General features: G+C 37.5%; 1 protein-coding gene across 1 annotated transcript in view; it reads left to right on the top strand.

Moving 5' to 3' along the window:
• Positions 1-303: 303 nt before the first annotated feature.
• LOC143726919 (SH3 and multiple ankyrin repeat domains protein 1) overlaps positions 304-17,446 on the top strand; it is a 57,390-nt gene continuing 40,247 nt past the window's right edge. The window contains exons 1-7 of the mRNA XM_077219249.1: positions 304-588; positions 8,654-9,169; positions 11,577-11,780; positions 12,863-12,934; positions 13,080-13,188; positions 14,380-14,531; positions 16,949-17,116. Coding sequence (XP_077075364.1) covers positions 8,741-9,169; positions 11,577-11,780; positions 12,863-12,934; positions 13,080-13,188; positions 14,380-14,531; positions 16,949-17,116 — 1,134 coding nt within the window. The 5' untranslated portion in view covers positions 304-588; positions 8,654-8,740. The remainder of the gene's footprint in view (positions 589-8,653; positions 9,170-11,576; positions 11,781-12,862; positions 12,935-13,079; positions 13,189-14,379; positions 14,532-16,948; positions 17,117-17,446) is intronic.

Raw genomic sequence — 17,446 nt, 5'->3', positions numbered from 1 at the left:
TAATTCACCGCATGAACACACACAGTCAGGCTAATTTCTCCTTCATTTTTCAGTCCATGACCCACTTATGTTATTAGACTGTGTGTGTGTGTGTGTGTGTATGTCACAGTATGTTATTAGCTCAGAAAAAAGATTCACACATATGATGCATGCATACATGTCTTGCATTATACATGTGACACTCTGTTTTCCTGCGTGTGTTTCAGTGGTTTCCGAGTGTTACAGATGACTTTCCCACAAAGCCACAGAAGATCCGGATGAAACCCAAGCCTTAGATGCGAGCCAGTTTGATCTAGCATCCGAGAGGCCGTGTGTGTGTGTGTGTGTGTGTGTGTGTGTGTGTGGAGAGCGAGGCTGGAGGGAGGAGTGTTTGAGTGCATGACAGCGGGATGAGAGAGATCTCAGAAGAGAGATTTTTCCAGTGCTGGAGGTGATCCTGCGTGGACGCAGCGCCTGGATGTGCACGTTTATTGACGTTTTTATGACTGTTTGCTCTGGTTGTGTCTCTCTGGACCCTGTTCTGACCACATCTCTGGAGCAAAGCGGCTCTTCTGTGCTGGAATGAGGAAGCTCAGGCTGGACATTGAGGTATGAATTCCCACTTGGATAGTGCATCCGTTATGATGCTTAGAGAGAGCAGATATAATAGTGTTTACAGGAAAAACTATTGCATGCATGATGCATATGACTCCCGGGATGCTTAATAGAGGACTTTTGGGAAAGTGTTGCTTTGCGTACATACAGTTGTGCTGGTGTGCTTTGGCAGAACTGTGAACTGCAGTAGTTGCATATGCAGCACTTTTGACTTCAGTGTGTGTTTTGCTCTAAATTGCGCTGATAGTGAATGGGTAATTATGTGTGTGTGTGTGTGTGTGTGTGTGTGTGTGTGTGTGTGTGTGTGTGTGTGTGTGTGTGGGCTGTTTTCCTGGTGTGAGAGGCCTGCCGAGAGCAAAGGTAGGTCACTGTACGCAGAGAGCATAATTATGCACTCAAACACTTATCTAGGAAATCTATATAGCGAGAGAATCTGTGTGTGTTTAAACAGTCTGAGTGCAATTAGTGTTTGATTTATCTGTGGTTTGTGATCTTGAGTTGTGTATGAAGTGCATTCTTGCTGTGTACATGCATTATGTTCATGCTTTTTTTTTAAAGCAATTAAAGCAATTTTTTTTACAAGTAATTCATGGCTACTTTGCTATATTCCAAGTCATATGATAGGGTTGTGTGAGGAACAAACCCAAATTTAAGTGTTTGTTCAGTAATAATCTTTCAGCTATCGTCTCTCTCTATGGTCTGGTTCTCTCGCAAAGCATCATGCCTTCAGAAGTCAAATGGAAGTTGTGCACAAGCTGTATGATATTGTAAAGACATTTTTATGCTACAATTTTTTATGGTCAAAACCTGGTTATCTTTGAAAGATCATCTCTCTTTGTCATGTGGTCATAAAACAGCACATCTATATGTCTGTCTGTCTATCTGTTCATTCTATCTATCTATTATTCATTCTTTCCTTCTTTCTATCTATCTATTGTTCATTCGTTCCATCTATCTATCGTTCATTCCTTCCTTCCATCTTTCTATCTATCTATCTATCTATTATCTATCTATCTATCTATCTATCTATCTATCTATCTATCGTTCATTCATTCTATCGTTCATTCATTCTATCGTTCATTCATTCTATCGTTCATTCATTCTATCTATCTATCTATCTATCTATCTATCTATCTATCTATCTATCTATCTATCTATCTATCTATCTATCTATCTATCTATCTATCTATCTATCTATCTATCTCTCTATCTATCTATCTATCTATAGTTCATTCGTTCCTTCTATCTATCCTTCGTTTGTTAGTTAGTTTGTTCAATCTATCGCTCGTTCAATCTATCGTTCATTCTATCTATCTATCGTTTGTTCGTTCTATCGTTTGTTCATTCGTTCTATCGTTTGTTCTTTCGTTCTATCGTTTGTTTGTTCGTTCTATCGTTTGTTCTATTGTTTTTTTGTTCGTTCTTTCTATCGTTCGATTGTTCGTTCATTCTATTGTTCGTTTGTTGAACCTATCGTTTGTTTGTTCTATCTATCGTTTCTTCATTCCATATATCGTTCGTTTGTTCTATATATTGTTTGTTCGTTCTATCGTTTGTTCCTTCATTCTATCGTTTGTTTATTCAATGTTTTATTGTTTGTTCGTTCTATTGTTTGTTCATTCTAACTTCCATTTGTTTCTATCGTTCGTTTGTTCTATTGTTAATTTTTTTATCCATCGTTTGTTCGTTCTATCTATTGTTTGTTCTATCTATCGTTTGTTCATTCCATCTATTGTTCGTTCGTTTGTTCTATCTATTGTTTTTTCTATCTATCGTTTGTTAATTCCATCTATCGTTCGTTCATTTGTTCTATCTATTGTTTGTGCGTTCTATCGTTTGTTAATTCCATCTATTGTTTATTCGTTTGTTCTATCTATTGTTTGTTCTATCTATTGTTTGATAATTCCATCTATCGTTCGTTCCTTTGTTCTATCTATCGTTTGTTAATTCCATCTATCGTTCGTTCGTTTGGTCTATCTATTGTTTGTTCGTTCGTTCGTTTGTTCATTCGTTCCATCGTTTGTTTGTATGTTTATTCGTTCTATCTATCGTTCATTCGTTTGTTCTATCTTTTGTTCGTTTGTTGGTTCTATCTGTTCTGTTGTTTGTTTGTTTGTTTGTTTGTTTTATCTATCGTTCGTTAGGTCATTCACTCTATCTATCGTTCGTACTATCGTTCATTCTAGTTTCACTTCATCTTTTTGATATTTTTGACCAGTGTAGCAGGGATTTTTTGTGCTTTCTGTATGAGAGCAGCATCATCAGTCTGTGACATTTGTGGTGTGGACAGATTGTTGTGTTTTAGTGGAGTTTCTCTTGGTTTGGTGTTTTTCTCTCCAGCTTTTACACTCGTTTTTTGCGTTCTGTCCCTCCTCGTCCCAGTTTTCTCTCGTACTCCTCCTCTCTTCTAGAGCGCTGACCTCCAGAATGTTGTTGAACGAGGTCACGGCTGTGGGTTTCCTCCTCGTTTGCTTCTGCTCATTATTTGGGCTGTTCATGTGTAATTTCCTGTGTTAACATTACTCTGGGTTATCTTGTACCAGTTTAACACTGCTCAAACATTAAACTGGGTTAGTAATGAATTGCCAGTTTTGAAGTTTTACGCTGTAGTTTCATTATCCCTGACTTAATATTACTATTATTATTGTTTTATTATTTAGGATGTTTAAACATTGATTGAACAATTAATTATAACAAGCATGCTATAGTAGTTTTAAATCAAATTGTAAATTCATAGATTTTGGCATGTAAATCCACTCTTGTTATCTTTAGTTCTCTAAAATGTATTACAAAAAATAAAAGGAAATGCATACACCGTTTTATTATGAAATAAAATGGAATAGTTATTTTTAACAGTTTAATGTTGCTGAAACTAAACAGTGGATACATATTTTATGTCATAAGCAATTATTCAGTAAGCATTAATGGTTTATGGTTGGTTGTGTGTTGCTTGAATACTCTTTACTATCTGAGTCACATGTACTAGTGTGGTTTTTGTAGGCCAACACAGTGTGTTCATTTTTAGCAACACTGGTCTCTTTAGTGCCTTTCTGTTCAGGTTGATAAATACTGTAACATGCACCTGTATTTTTCTGATATGCATTCTCGCATCTGTATTGTTTTGATAAATTTAAAGTCTGACTTTGGTTATAGCAGCAGGATATATTTAACACTGAATTACTAGGCGTAAGATGATGGTTGATAACGATTCTGCAATGTCTCATAGCTCTGTAAAGGGCTGTTCCTGAATGTGACGTGGTTTATATTTGGCTTAACAGACAGAGGTTTGATAAGTTTAATAAGTTATCAGACTTATGATTCAATGTATGCATTTAAATTAAAATGGAATAAGTGGAAATATAAACTCCTAGTTTCAAAGGTCTTTCTTTGCTATGTAAAATAAGATATACTATTCAAAAGTTTGAGGTCAGTAAGATTTTTTTAAAAAGAAGAAATTAATACTTTTATTCAGCAAGGATGCATTAAATTGATAAAAAGTGACAGTACAGACATTTATAATATTACAATCCATTTTTACCTATAATAAATGCTGTTCTTTTGAACTTTCTATTCATCAAAGAATCCTGAAAACAAATGTATAACGGTTTCCACAAAGATATGAAGCAGCGCAACTGTTTTCAACATTGATAATAATAAGAAATGTTTCTTGTGCAGCAAATCATCATATTAGAATGATTTCTGAAGGATCATGTGACACTGAAGACTGGAGTATTGATGCTGAAAATTCAGCTTTGATCACAGGAATAAATTACATTTTACAATATAATCACATAGAAAACAGTTATTTTAAATTGAAATAACATTTCACAGTTTTACTGTTTTTACTGTAGATCGAGTAAATACAGTCTTAGTTAGCAGAAGAGACTTCTTTCAGACTTTTGAATGGAAGTAAATAATATTATTGAGCTGTGGCCTGTATTTGAATGTATTGGCTTAAACCTTTGAGCAATTCACTGTTATCCACAACAAATCTCTTATGATCTTCAGGCCTCCCACGTAACGCTTCTATCACCTGCAAACAAGTGTACAGAGGAGGGAACGCCTCTCATTTCACTCATTCATGATCCCTGGGGTTTTAAAACATCATTGCATCATAAACACTAGTAGGTTCATTATAGAAACAGAAAGTGGTTTTGTGCTTTTCTCAATGGCACAGTCTCATTCAGAGCTCCAGGGAAAGAGTGCAGAAAAAATCACTAACACTCGGTTTAATTGTCCGTTATCTGCGCTGTCATTCTTTTCTAATAGAGCGATGGTCGGTGAGAGACACAAAGAGCGTGAGCGAGTGGAATGGACCAATGCCGGACCTGGTTGCTCCACTTCTTTTTAACGGGTTATAAAAGTGGGACAGCCTGTTCCATGGCAGTTCTCCAATTAAAGTTTCTGGGGACCAATTCACTGGAAATATATCTATATTCACCCTGTCCTACATAGGAGGGGGTGGTGCGCTATGTATGTGAGAGAATGAAGTCCAATACGATAGGAGGTGTGTGTAAAAGGATTTCTTTTTGCAAAAACTGAGCGAGCTGAATGGACACTCGGACGTGATGGATTATGTGCAGAAATGCGAGTGGAAAAGCCTTGTAGTTGCTGTATTTAGTTATTTATGTAACCCAATACTGGTTTTATTGGACTACTAACTAAATTGCATTTGTTTCTCTGTGATATAGTTCTGTTTTCAGGCCTTGTCTCGTGTCCGGTGTCCTGACAGACTGGTTTCTGCAGTCTTTTTGCCGTTTTCATGACCTGGTCTCGTATCACCGCTCTTCCCACTTTGTCCTTGGGCTGCTGGTTTCTGTGTGGCGCCTGCATTACTCTCTCTGAATCGTCTCTAGAGAGTGAAATGAGGCCAGTGCTCTATTTTTCCCCACCTGCCCCAGTCAACTGCCAATTATACAGCAGAGAGCTAATCAGGCGAGGGAGAAACACTTCTCTGCATTCTCATTGGTCCTGTTTTATTAGCTGCTTAATATGAGGGGATTCATGCATGGATGCATGTGTAATTCTTGCTTCTTGTAATTCTAAAATATAGGCACTATAGGGTAAAATATAGGCACCTATAGTGCCTATATAAAATATAGGCATATTCACACCAAGGACGATAACTGTAACGATAACAGTAAAAATATGGTTCTATAAAATTGTTCTAAATGTAAGTCCAAAGCACAACTATAACGACAACGGCACAGAGGAACTATTATCTTTGGAATCACTTTCAGAACCATTTTTTCCAGGATGACCAATAAAAACATTGACAGCCAATCAGAATCAATTTTGCTTTAAAGGGCTCGAGCATTTAAAGCGACAGATTTCATAAACTGCAGCGCATGCTTAGAATAATCAAAGTGTCCCAAACTTTTGAATGGCAGTGTATGTATATACATGCGTATATCCATACTTACATGCATACATCCATACATCCATCCATATAGCCATCCATACATCCATCCATACATCCATACATACATATACATGCATCCATCCATCCATCCATCCATCCATCCATCCATCCATCCATACATACATACATACATACATACATACATACATATACATGCATACATACATACATACATTGATACATATATACACCCATCCATCCATCCATACATACATGCATAGATCTATTTATACATCCATACATCCATCCATACATCCATGCATACATACATAAATAAATACATACATGCATTCATGCATTCATCCCCAGACTCAATGGAAGCCTGTATTAGAAACTTAACTTGACATTGCCATCAATGTATTTTTATAAATGGATTAAGCAATTGATTTGGAGGGTTTGTGAACGAGACCATCTGTGTCTCATTGGCTTGATTTATCCTTGAATTTGCACCCGTGTAACCAGTAAAGTTTCCTAATAGCCTGTTTTAAACAGTCAATATGATATTAGTCTCAATGTCAGACGCCATAGTCTCTTGCTGACCGTCTGATATATATTGCATATAAAAGATGGGGGGGGGGGGGGGGGGGGGGGGCTTTCTTGATCAATCTGATTTTTTTTTCTACATCACTGGGTAGTGGGTTGATTCAATGGATACTTTTGAGGATGAATTATCACTGGATTTGCCATAGTTTACCAAGATTAGTGGCCACAAATCTTTGAAAGATATTCAGAGTATTGCTTATTTTGTGGTGTTTTTTTATAACCGTTCACAGAAACTGCCAAGGCATAATTTACGGTTCCATTTCACAACAGTCTATTATTGTGGTGATCTATTTCAGATTAATCACACATAAAAGCAATCTATTTTACTTTATCATGAGGGAACAGACAATTCATACATTTTCTAGCTTTTCAAAGGATGAAGCATGTAGTGTGTGTTGATCATCTTTGATTACAGAGATATATTTACATTATTAAAAACCCAAATACAGTAATAATTAAGGCATTGGTAAAATGCTCATTGCAAATAGAGGGGTCAAAACACTAGGCTGATTTATAAATAGTATTCCATTAAAACTGGGAGCTACTGCAGTATTTGCAATGGGGAAGTGTGCTCTTGATGAACCACAAACCGGTTCATTAAGTTAAATGACCATCTAAAGCTGTGAACGGGTGCATCAGTCACCATGAGCCATCAGTAATGAGGTGATGGAGATCTCTTGAGGTTTACAGGACAGTTTCTTAATGTCGTCATTTCTATCTACAGTATTTACTGTACAGATGACAGGCATTGAGGGAGAGGTGGAGATGTTTTGCATCTTTTGAGTTATGTTCTTTAAGTGTGTAAAATAAAGCGGAGACAAATTATGCTGACTGAAAGCTGATATAAATAAATTCATTGAGTCAGTGACCCTCTTGTGTGCAATTAAACAACAATATAATCAGCAGAAATGCAGCGGGCGGATGCTTCACAGTTACAGGACAATGACCCGAACCACACGCTGAATGCAACCAATCTACTCTGCAAGTCAAGTCAATTTATTGGTATAGCACATTTCACAAAGCGCTAAATGTCTTACATCACTTAAGACACTGATTTAGCACATGCTCAGTAAGGAAAAACAAGTTTAACTTCGTCAAAAAACTCTGTGTTATAAAGGTTTTTTTTCTTGAATGTCCAGTTGTTTCCTTTATGTTGTGTTTGAATTTAAGTTTAAGATAAAAAAAGTGTTTCTGGGTTAAAGTTAACATGCATGACAGACCATATTACACATTTTTACAAACAATTGCAACACTCAAAAAATAAAAGCTTTTTTTTGCCAAAAGCAGGATTTGACCTATTTTATATAATTATAATACCACTCAAAGTTTTTCTTTAAATGCTGTTTATTCCTGATGACTAAAATAAATAATTCCATATAAATGAGATACCTATTCAGTAATTTAGCATTAAAGCACTGAAGTGTGCTTATTTACTCACTTTATTATAAATATGCGTTTCTAACTATTTTTCTTTCCCATGTATCTTCTTTCAAAAGCAAACCACAATTATTCCGATAGAGCAAAGGAGCTATGCACTGATTGTATTTTGATTATGTCTTTTCAGGATCACAAATGAATGGTGAAGAGTAACATTAAGAAGCTAAGAACAATAACATCCTCTTGGAGATGCACATGGATGCCACCAGCACATAGAGATTCACAGAGAACAACTAAATCAGACTGTAATTTAGCCCGATTTCAACTTTCAGTCTTTCGCAAATTGAATCCAGTCTGTTAGCCCTGGAGATACAGCTGGAGTTTGTTATTTTTAGAAGTAAAATGTGGAAAAAGTCCCACACAGTGTCTTATCTTGCAGATCTTTATTAAATAAAAGGTTTTTTTTACATAAACAAGCTATTATTTGCTGGCTATACAGCAGTGTTGTTTCCAGGGAGTTGCTAAGGTGTTCAAAGTGGTTGTTAGTACATTGCTAAGGATTCTATATGGTTTATTAATGGTCTAAGTTCAAAGATATCCTGGTTTATATGTGGGGCTTTATATTGACTCCATATATCAATCTGGAACTTATTTTAACATCAATGCATCACCAATGCATCTAAGAATTATTCTCTCTTTCTTTTCCTCGTTCCCCAGTCTGTCTAACATTAAGGTGGATGTCGATAAGCACCATGACCCAACAGCACAGCATCAACACTGCTTGCTGACACGGTGCAGCAAAGGATGCTGGGAAACACCAAACGCTTTTTTGGCAGCGCCGAAGACAAAGAGGGTGAAGATGAGGAGGATGAGGAGGAGAGATTGAAGAGAGCAAAGCAAAATGGGATGATCGATATGGGAGAAAAGGAACACCAGAACCGGGGCGGACGCAAGGGGGACGGATCCAAACCGGCAGCCGTTGTGATTGGATGGCAGAGAGGAGAGAGACAACCGAGGGCTGGCAATCCGGCCCAAAGAGGAATCCCACATTTACCCAGTCAGCCGACGCTTTATCATCAGACAACCAATCAGCCGCTGTATCACCCGGTCTTGACCAATCAGCAGGCCCGGCGGCGTATGATGGAGCGGAGCATGACCACAGTCACGCCGGTAGAAGACTCGCACCTCCCTGTGATTGTTTTCCGCATCGGCATACCGGATATCAAACAAACGGTCTGTGCATTTCTGTTCACACACATTCAGACACACTCACAAACTGCACTAGAGAGGGGCCGATAATCATCTCAACTGCTTTTCTACTTAATTGGTTTGATTTTGCGTACTGAGATTCACGCCTACTGATAATAATGATAATTTAATGATTATTCAGTTATGACTATTTTTGTTGTTAATAATATAAATATTTATAATAATTTAAATATAGTTTTTTTTAGTTATTGTTGTCAAATAAAAGTGAATTCAAATAATTTAAAATGTATTCAATTAATAATAATTATATTTTAGTTTTATAGTTCTATATGGTTTTTCAGTTGTTATTATCAGTATTATTATTATAGTTATACATATTCATAATTCATATTTTGTTTTTATAGCTGTAATTTAGCTGTCATTATTATTATTAATATGTTATAAATATGACATAAATGTGTGTTATAATTATAAAATTAGTACTTTATTTTTATAGTTGTAGTGTAATGTTTTTTTCATTTTTTAATTAGGCCTACGTGAAATAAATAGACATAATTATTTATAATGTATTCTGCATATTGGTAATTAGGCACTTAAAATAATTGGGTATGTTTAAAATGCAAAATTGGTGAGTCTCTATTTATCCTCAACAGCTTTGAAATAATAATGGAAAGCAAATGGAGACTTTTGCTGAAAAATACTCTCATGTGTCTCCTCCTCTAGAGTTTTAGAAATAATGTATCAGACTTTGCTCAGATTTGCCAAATCACTAAAGTCTGCTATCAAAAGTCAGAGATCTCTTAAAATGTATGAAATGTTGCTGTCTCCTATGCTAAAGTAATGTCTGATGTTCACGTGCCTCACACACACACACACACACACACGCACGCACGCACGCACGCACGCACGCACGCACGCACGCACGCACGCACGCACGCACGCACACACACACACACACACACACACACACACACACACACACACACACACACACACACACACACACACACACACACACACACACACACACACACACACACACACAAAAAAACACAACCAAACATACTGTACAACAGTAAATGTTCCTAATGAGTTTCTGAAAGCTTCAAAGAACACACACACACACACACACACACACACACACACACACACACACACACACACACACACACACACACACACACACACACACACACACACACACACACACACACTTTAATATACTCTGGATCTATTTTGTCTCCCAAGGTTATCGTGGGAGGGATTGAGACATTAAGAGAAAATTAAAAAAAATAATTTAATTCAGGGGGAGAAAAGGGGGAACAGGGGGATCCTTAATGAAAGAATATTTAGTGCGTTGTATATTAGTGTGTGTGTGTGTGTGTGTGTGTGAAGCTATTCTGGTAAAATTTTAAATAAACACACACACACACACTGAGCTTGAGTTTCCTCTCATGATTTGTGTGGGAGCTCTGACCTGATTTAATGTCAAAATCGCTCTCATCTAAACTCATCTAAACTCCTGACTCAATTAGCAGCTCACTTAACATGCTCAAACGCGGCACATTATCAATCCCCAGATAAAGCTACATGCTCACACACTCTTCGTAGTGCTGAAGTTTTGCTGTTGGATTTTAAAATGCAGGATGGTTTATTGTTTGCACTATGTCAGTTTTAAAGCTTTTGAAATGGCTTGTAAAAGTGATTGTTCAAATGCAAACAACACAGAGGCTCTTCTGTGCCGCTTCAAACTCATATTCAACAGGTGTCAGTATTTTAATCATACAAAATGTTTAATCTTACATGTTTTTGTGCACCGCGGAAAATGATTGCATTTTTGTAAAAACAATAAAAATCGTTTTTACAGTAATGCATTTCATTATTATATTCATTATACAGTAATGGAAGTGTTATTTTTAGTATTATTGATGTACTATCATAGTTTTTGCAATAGATTTTATTTTTATATTTCTTCAATTTCAGGTAAAGTTTTAGTCATTTTGTTGGTTTTTTTTAATTTAGTTTTTATTATTAAGACCAAAACACTGAAAGTTCCTTTTGTTCTATTAAGGATTTTTCTTTTAATTATTCATATTTTCAGGGGCTTAAGTGGCCTTTAACATGCTCAAAAACTCTTGAAACTTTGCACACACATAGTTGCATACATTTCAACTTCTTCAAAAAACAAAAAAACTCTTCAAATATACAGGTTGCACACTCTGCCAGAATGTCTTACCCCTAGACGTCCATAAGTGCATTACTGTAAACACGACTTCTGTATGAGGTATGAGTCAAAATGAAGGTCTGTGTTGAACGACAGCATCTCACAGATGCCATCAATAAATCTGAAGTCGTTTTGAACCTTAAATCCAGTTCAATCTGTTGTTCTTACTCTCTCTCTCAAACCTGTTTTCTCTTTCGCCGTCTGTAGAAGTGTTTGCGGTTTGATCCCGACGCGAGCGTTTGGAGTGCGAAGCAGCAGATTATTTGTTCTCTCAGCGAGTCGTTGTGGGACGCTTACAATTACGGCCTCTTCCAGCCAGCTGGAGACGGACGAGATGCCAAGTTCCTGGAGGAGGAGCGCTTGCTTCGAGAGTTTTCCCAGTCCCTGGAGAAGGGAGTGCCCTACCTGGAGGTGCTGTAGCGAATAATAGATCACAGGCTCACAAACACTAGACAACATCACCCAGAATGCTCAGCAACCTCATTACCTTCTGTACAGACATACCTTAAAGTCTTGGCTACAAAAAAGCTTGAAGATTTCAATCGTTTTTGGCTCATGCCGAGCCTACAGGGGCAAGCTGTCACAATCGGAACCTGCTGTTTTATTGACAATTGAGAAAAATAATAGGTAACACTTTACAATAAGGTTTGTTAACATTCAGAAAAGCACTTTAAAAGCAGGTTCATTTAAACATTTACTAATAAATTATTAAACATTTCAAAAGCTGTATATGTTAATATTATTTCATGGACTTGAGCAAAAAAAAAAAACAACTAACAATGAGTAATGTATTTTAATTAATGTTAAGAAAGATTAATGAATATTGTAACTGTTTTGATCATTTATAGTTAATATTAGTTAATGCATGAACTAATATCAACTAATGGGACCTTATTGTAAAGTGTTTCCGAATACCTTTTAAAAAAATTATGAAATGTTAAAAAAGATACTTATTTGTTGTTTTTTTTAAATGGCATTTAAGGAAATTTTAGACATTTAAACAGTAAGAGTATAAAATTAAATTTGTGAAACAGCAAAAATGGACTAAACTATCAACCATTGTTACATTCATTGTATAGTTGACTTATTTTCCTAATGGCTTATACTTTAAGATTTGAATTGTTTATTATTTGTTAATCAGTCTTCTTAATATGTATTAGTAAGAAGTTTATTAGTTTATCTATTTTTATTTTTATTTACTTTGTGTTGTTTTATTTAATTTTTATATATATATTTTTTATTTTGTTATGTTTTTTTTAATTAATTAAATTAAATTATTTTATTTTACATTTTATTTTTTTAATGTTTTATTTTATTTTATTTTATTTTTCAAGTCTCCAAAAGTGGAGCATTTCTTTGATGTGCACAGTTTGGACCGACCATCTACATTAATGACTCATTTAGTTCTAGTTTCTAAGAACTTGTAAACTGAACAAGCTTTAACCAGTTTCTCTCTATCCCCTCCCTCTCTTCCTGGTGTCTTAAACTCACAGTTCAGATATAAGACACGAGTCTACAAACAGACAAACCTGGATGAGAAACAACTAACGAAGCTGCACACCAAGGTAAATACAGGACAAAAATATGAATATCCACCGAAAACAGATCTTGTATAACAGCAAAAATGAAATATCCAGTAGAGACGGATGTGTTGACAGAACAGACTAAAGTAAGGAAGTGAAGTGTCTGACTGTATGTCTCCCTCTACAGGCCAATCTAAAGAAGTTCTTGGATTATGTTCACGGTGGAGCTGTCGAGAAATTGAGTAAAGCTCTGGAGAAAGGACTGGATCCAAACTACCATGACACTGAAAGTGGAGGTGAGACACACAAAACTTTAACTACTGTATGTGTAGAGTCATGAATCCTTTGAGAGTGTCCAAATAGCACTTTTGATAAAATGCCAAGACAAACCCTTAAAGGGATAGTTCACCCAAAAATAAAAATGTTGTCATTACTTACTGACCCTCAAGTTGTTCCAGTGCTGTGTAAGTTTATTTCTTCTGTTGAACACATAAGTCAATGGAGTCCATCAACTGTCTGGTTACCAACTTTCTTTAAAAAATATGTATTTTGTGTTTAACAGAAGAGAGAAACTCAGGTTTGTAACAACTTGAGGGTCAGTAAACAGTATGACTGATCATTTTCGAGGGAACTATCCCTTTAAATGCAGTTTGCAGAAAAGTGATTTTTTTGGCTAAAAACCTTTTTGAAGTGCTTTGATTATATAAACTCATGAGTAGGAAATTTCATGTGGAAAAAAGTGCAATCATATTATTTGCGCAATCAATGTGATCCTGGAAGTTATTTCTGTTTTTTTTTTTTTTTTGGCAGATTGCATATATTATGTAGTACAGTGGTTCTCAATCCCGGTCCTGGCGTATCGATGTTCCCTTGTTCCCTATGCCATTAGCTGAATGGACTGAACATGTACGCTCCTTTCAGATTGAAATCTCACTTATGATGGCAGAATACCCTTGTGAAGTCCAGTTTGCAGGGCTCCTACGGTCGAATTGAGCAAATCTCTGAACTGATAAGAGATGCATGCAAAATGTGCAGAGTGGGAGGGTACAAGGAATGGAATTGAGAACCACCGATGTAGTAGATGTATATTGCGTGGAGAATATGTTTAAACCTTTGACATTTTCAGTTCTGATGAGCATCATTGTGTTGCTAACATTGCCCTGTCAGAATCGTCTCATTTCATTAACCTTCGACTCAAAGCTCATTATGTTCCTCTGAGTCTATTTTCATCATCTGTTGTGTTTTTTCATTGAGAGGATGCTTTTTATTTGATGTGACGTTAAGCGCACTAATTGCACTGATGCTATGAATAAGGAAGAGTTGAGTATGTTGCTCACAGGCAGTATGATGTCACAGTAATCCTGCAGCTCATTGGTCACTTCTAACCAAGACAAACCTTTCATGTTTGCCATTTTAACATTTAGTATGTTGCCTGTTATTCTTAAATAAAGCTGTAATGTCTGTGTCTGTTTCCGTCTGTCTCTCAGAGACGCCTCTGACTCTGGCGGTTCAGGGGTGTCTGAGCGTGGAAGGGATTCGTGTTCTGGTGCTGAACGGAGCTCATGTGGATTTCAGATCCAGAGACGGACTCACACCCCTCCACAAAGCAGTCAGAGCACACAACCAATCCACACTGATGGTACAAACACATGCAGTTAATTCACAGCACGACTCAACAAAATGCTTTTAAATATTTTGAGGTGCAAAGTAGTGTTGTTCTCTCTTATAGTGTCCCTATTGTGCTATTTTAAAGGGTCCTAATTTAGTTTTTGGAGTGTGCTACAACAGGTTTACATACAACCAAGGTCAAAAAACACTTTAATTTTCTCATAATATATTTTGCAGCATCACCTATTTACCCACAGTGTCTGAATCGGTTCGATAAAGGATTCATTCTCTAAACTCCTCCTTTCCAAGAGCTGCTCTGCTCTGATTGGTCAGATGATCCAGTCTGTTGTGATTGGTCTACTCTGCTCTGATTGGTCAGACGGCCCAGTCTGTTGTGATTGGTCTACTCTGCTCTGATTGGTCAGATGGCCCAGTCTGTTGTGATTGGTGTACTCTGCTCTGATTGGTCAGATGGCCCAGTCTGTTGTGATTGGTCTACTCTGCTCTGATTGGTCAGATGGCTCAGTCTGTTGTGATTGGTCTGCTCTGCTCTGATTGGTCAGATGGCCCAGTCTGTTGTGATTGGTCTACTCTGCTCTGATTGGTCAGATGGCTCCGTCTGTTGTGATTGGTCTACTCTGCTCTGATTGGTCAGATGGCTCAGTCTGTTGTGATTGGTCTGCTCTGCTCTGATTGGTCAGATGGCTCAGTCTGTTGTGATTGGTCTGCTCTGCTCTGATTGGTCAGATGGCCCAGTCTGTTGTGATTGGTCTACTCTGCTTTGATTGGTCAGATGGCTCCGTCTGTTGTGATTGGTCTACTCTGCTCTGATTGGTCAGATGGCTCAGTCTGTTGTGATTGGTCTACTCTGCTCTGATTGGTCAGATGGCTTAGTCTGTTGTGATTGGTCTACTCTGCTTTGATTGGTCAGATGGCTCCGTCTGTTGTGATTGGTCTACTCTGCTCTGATTGGTCAGATGGCTCAGTCTGTTGTGATTGGTCTACTCTGCTCTAATTGGTCAGATGGCTCAGTCTGTTGTGATTGGTCAGCTCTGCTCTGATTGGTCAGATGGCCCAGTCTGTTGTGATTGGTTTACTCTGCTCTGATTGGTCAGATGGCTCAGTCTGTTGTGATTGGTCTACTCTGCTCTGATTGGTCAGATGGCTCAGTTTGTTGTGATTGGTCTACTCTGATTGGTCAGATGGCCCATTCTGTTGTGATTGGTTTACTCTGCTCTGATTGGTCAGACAGCCCAGTCTGTTGTGATTGGTCAACTCTGCTCTGATTGGTCAGATGGCCCAGTCTGTTGTGATTGGTCTACTCTGCTCTGATTGGTCAGATGGCCCATTATGTTGTGATTGGTCTACTCTGCTCTGATTGGTCAGATGGCTCAGTCTGTTGTGATTGGTCTACTCTACTCTGATTGGTCAGATGGCTCAGTCTGTTGTGATTGGTCTACTCTGCTCTGATTGGTCAGATGGCCCATTCTGCTGTGATTGGTCTACTCTGCTCTGATTGGTCAGATGGCCCAGTCTGTTCTGATTGGTCAGATGGCCCATTCTGTTGTGATTGATCAACTCTGCTCTGATTGGTCAGATGGCCCAGTCTGTTGTGATTGGTCTACTCTGCTCTGATTGGTCAGATGGCTCAGTCTGTTGTGATTGGTCTACTCTGCTCTGATTGGTCAGACAGCTCAGTCTGTTGGGATTGGTCTGGTCTGCTGTGATTGGTCAGATGACTCTGTTGTGATTGGTCGACCGCTTATAGCCTCTGTCAGAAACCTAACATCGATTTCCATATCTTCGGATCTTCCTCAGCACTTGATACACAGTGATACGAACAGTAACGATGGCGTCAGTTTTTCTCATCTTTTGGACGTGCATCAAAGTTGATTTGCTTTCATAGCGCAGAAAAAAAGCATCTTCTCGATATGACGATAACACAAATTAAACTCTTCCACTCTCAGCTACAACTGCAGTGTTTGATGAGCAAAGTAGATGTTGTTCGCGGGCAGTTAACTAACACCACAGGCTGGCATTATGCAAATTTGTTACAAACCTTCATAGGTTTGAGCAACAATTGATAATGGAATTACTGACGACTCGTTTCAGTCAGTTCAGATTCAGTTCTTTCTTTCGGGAGACAATAACTACATTTATCTGAACTTAGAGCTGTTTGTGAATGTAAAAGCTCTGCAAAGTTTCAAAGATCAATTACACACTACATAGCATATTAGGGGCACTTTAAAATAAGTTGTACACCTAAACGGCTAGTCATGAAAATGAAAAAATTGTCATTTGAAAAAGTTCCTTTGTCTTGAGATCGTGATCATTATTTGCAGAGGAAATTTATGGTGCCAAATATAAAATATTGATTTGTGAATCTTTAATGGGGCTTGTTTGTGAATCTTAATGTGCATAACTCTTCATGTCTATCCCATTTTTCAGGCTCTGCTGTCTTTGGGTGCTTCTCCGGATTATCGAGACCGCTGTGGTCTGACGCCGCTGTACCACTCAGTGCTGACAGGGGGCGACACGTCCTGTTGTGAAACTCTGCTGTACTATAGAGCACAACTAGGAGTCAGAGATGAGAACGGCTGGGACGAGTCACACCAGGTTTGTGTCACTAGTTTACAGTCTTAAAACACAAGGGAATAATGCATATCTGAGATTATGGACTCTTTGTTTATATGTGTGCATGTATGTGTTCATTTTGGTGGGTTTTTGTTTATAATCACACATCATTCTCTCTTTTTTTGGTTCTCTTTTTCATTTCTCTATACGGCTGCTAAATTTCCTCTTTAAACCAATCAGCATCCCTACCTTTTTCATTCCAAGGCCAGACTGTGGTCCTGTTGCAGATTTTTGATGGCCCACATTAAATTATAATAGAAAAATGACTAGAAATAGCCTTAAGCATAAAAATATAGAATTTTTAGATGTTTG

The sequence above is a fragment of the Siphateles boraxobius genome, unplaced genomic scaffold, assembly GCF_051911475.1.
Source record: "Siphateles boraxobius isolate OS27281-9 unplaced genomic scaffold, OSU_SipBor_1 12, whole genome shotgun sequence".
NCBI classification, from domain to species: Eukaryota; Metazoa; Chordata; class Actinopteri; order Cypriniformes; family Leuciscidae; genus Siphateles; species Siphateles boraxobius.
Note: the sequence above shows the minus strand (reverse complement) of the source record. Positions and strands in the feature narration are given on the sequence as shown.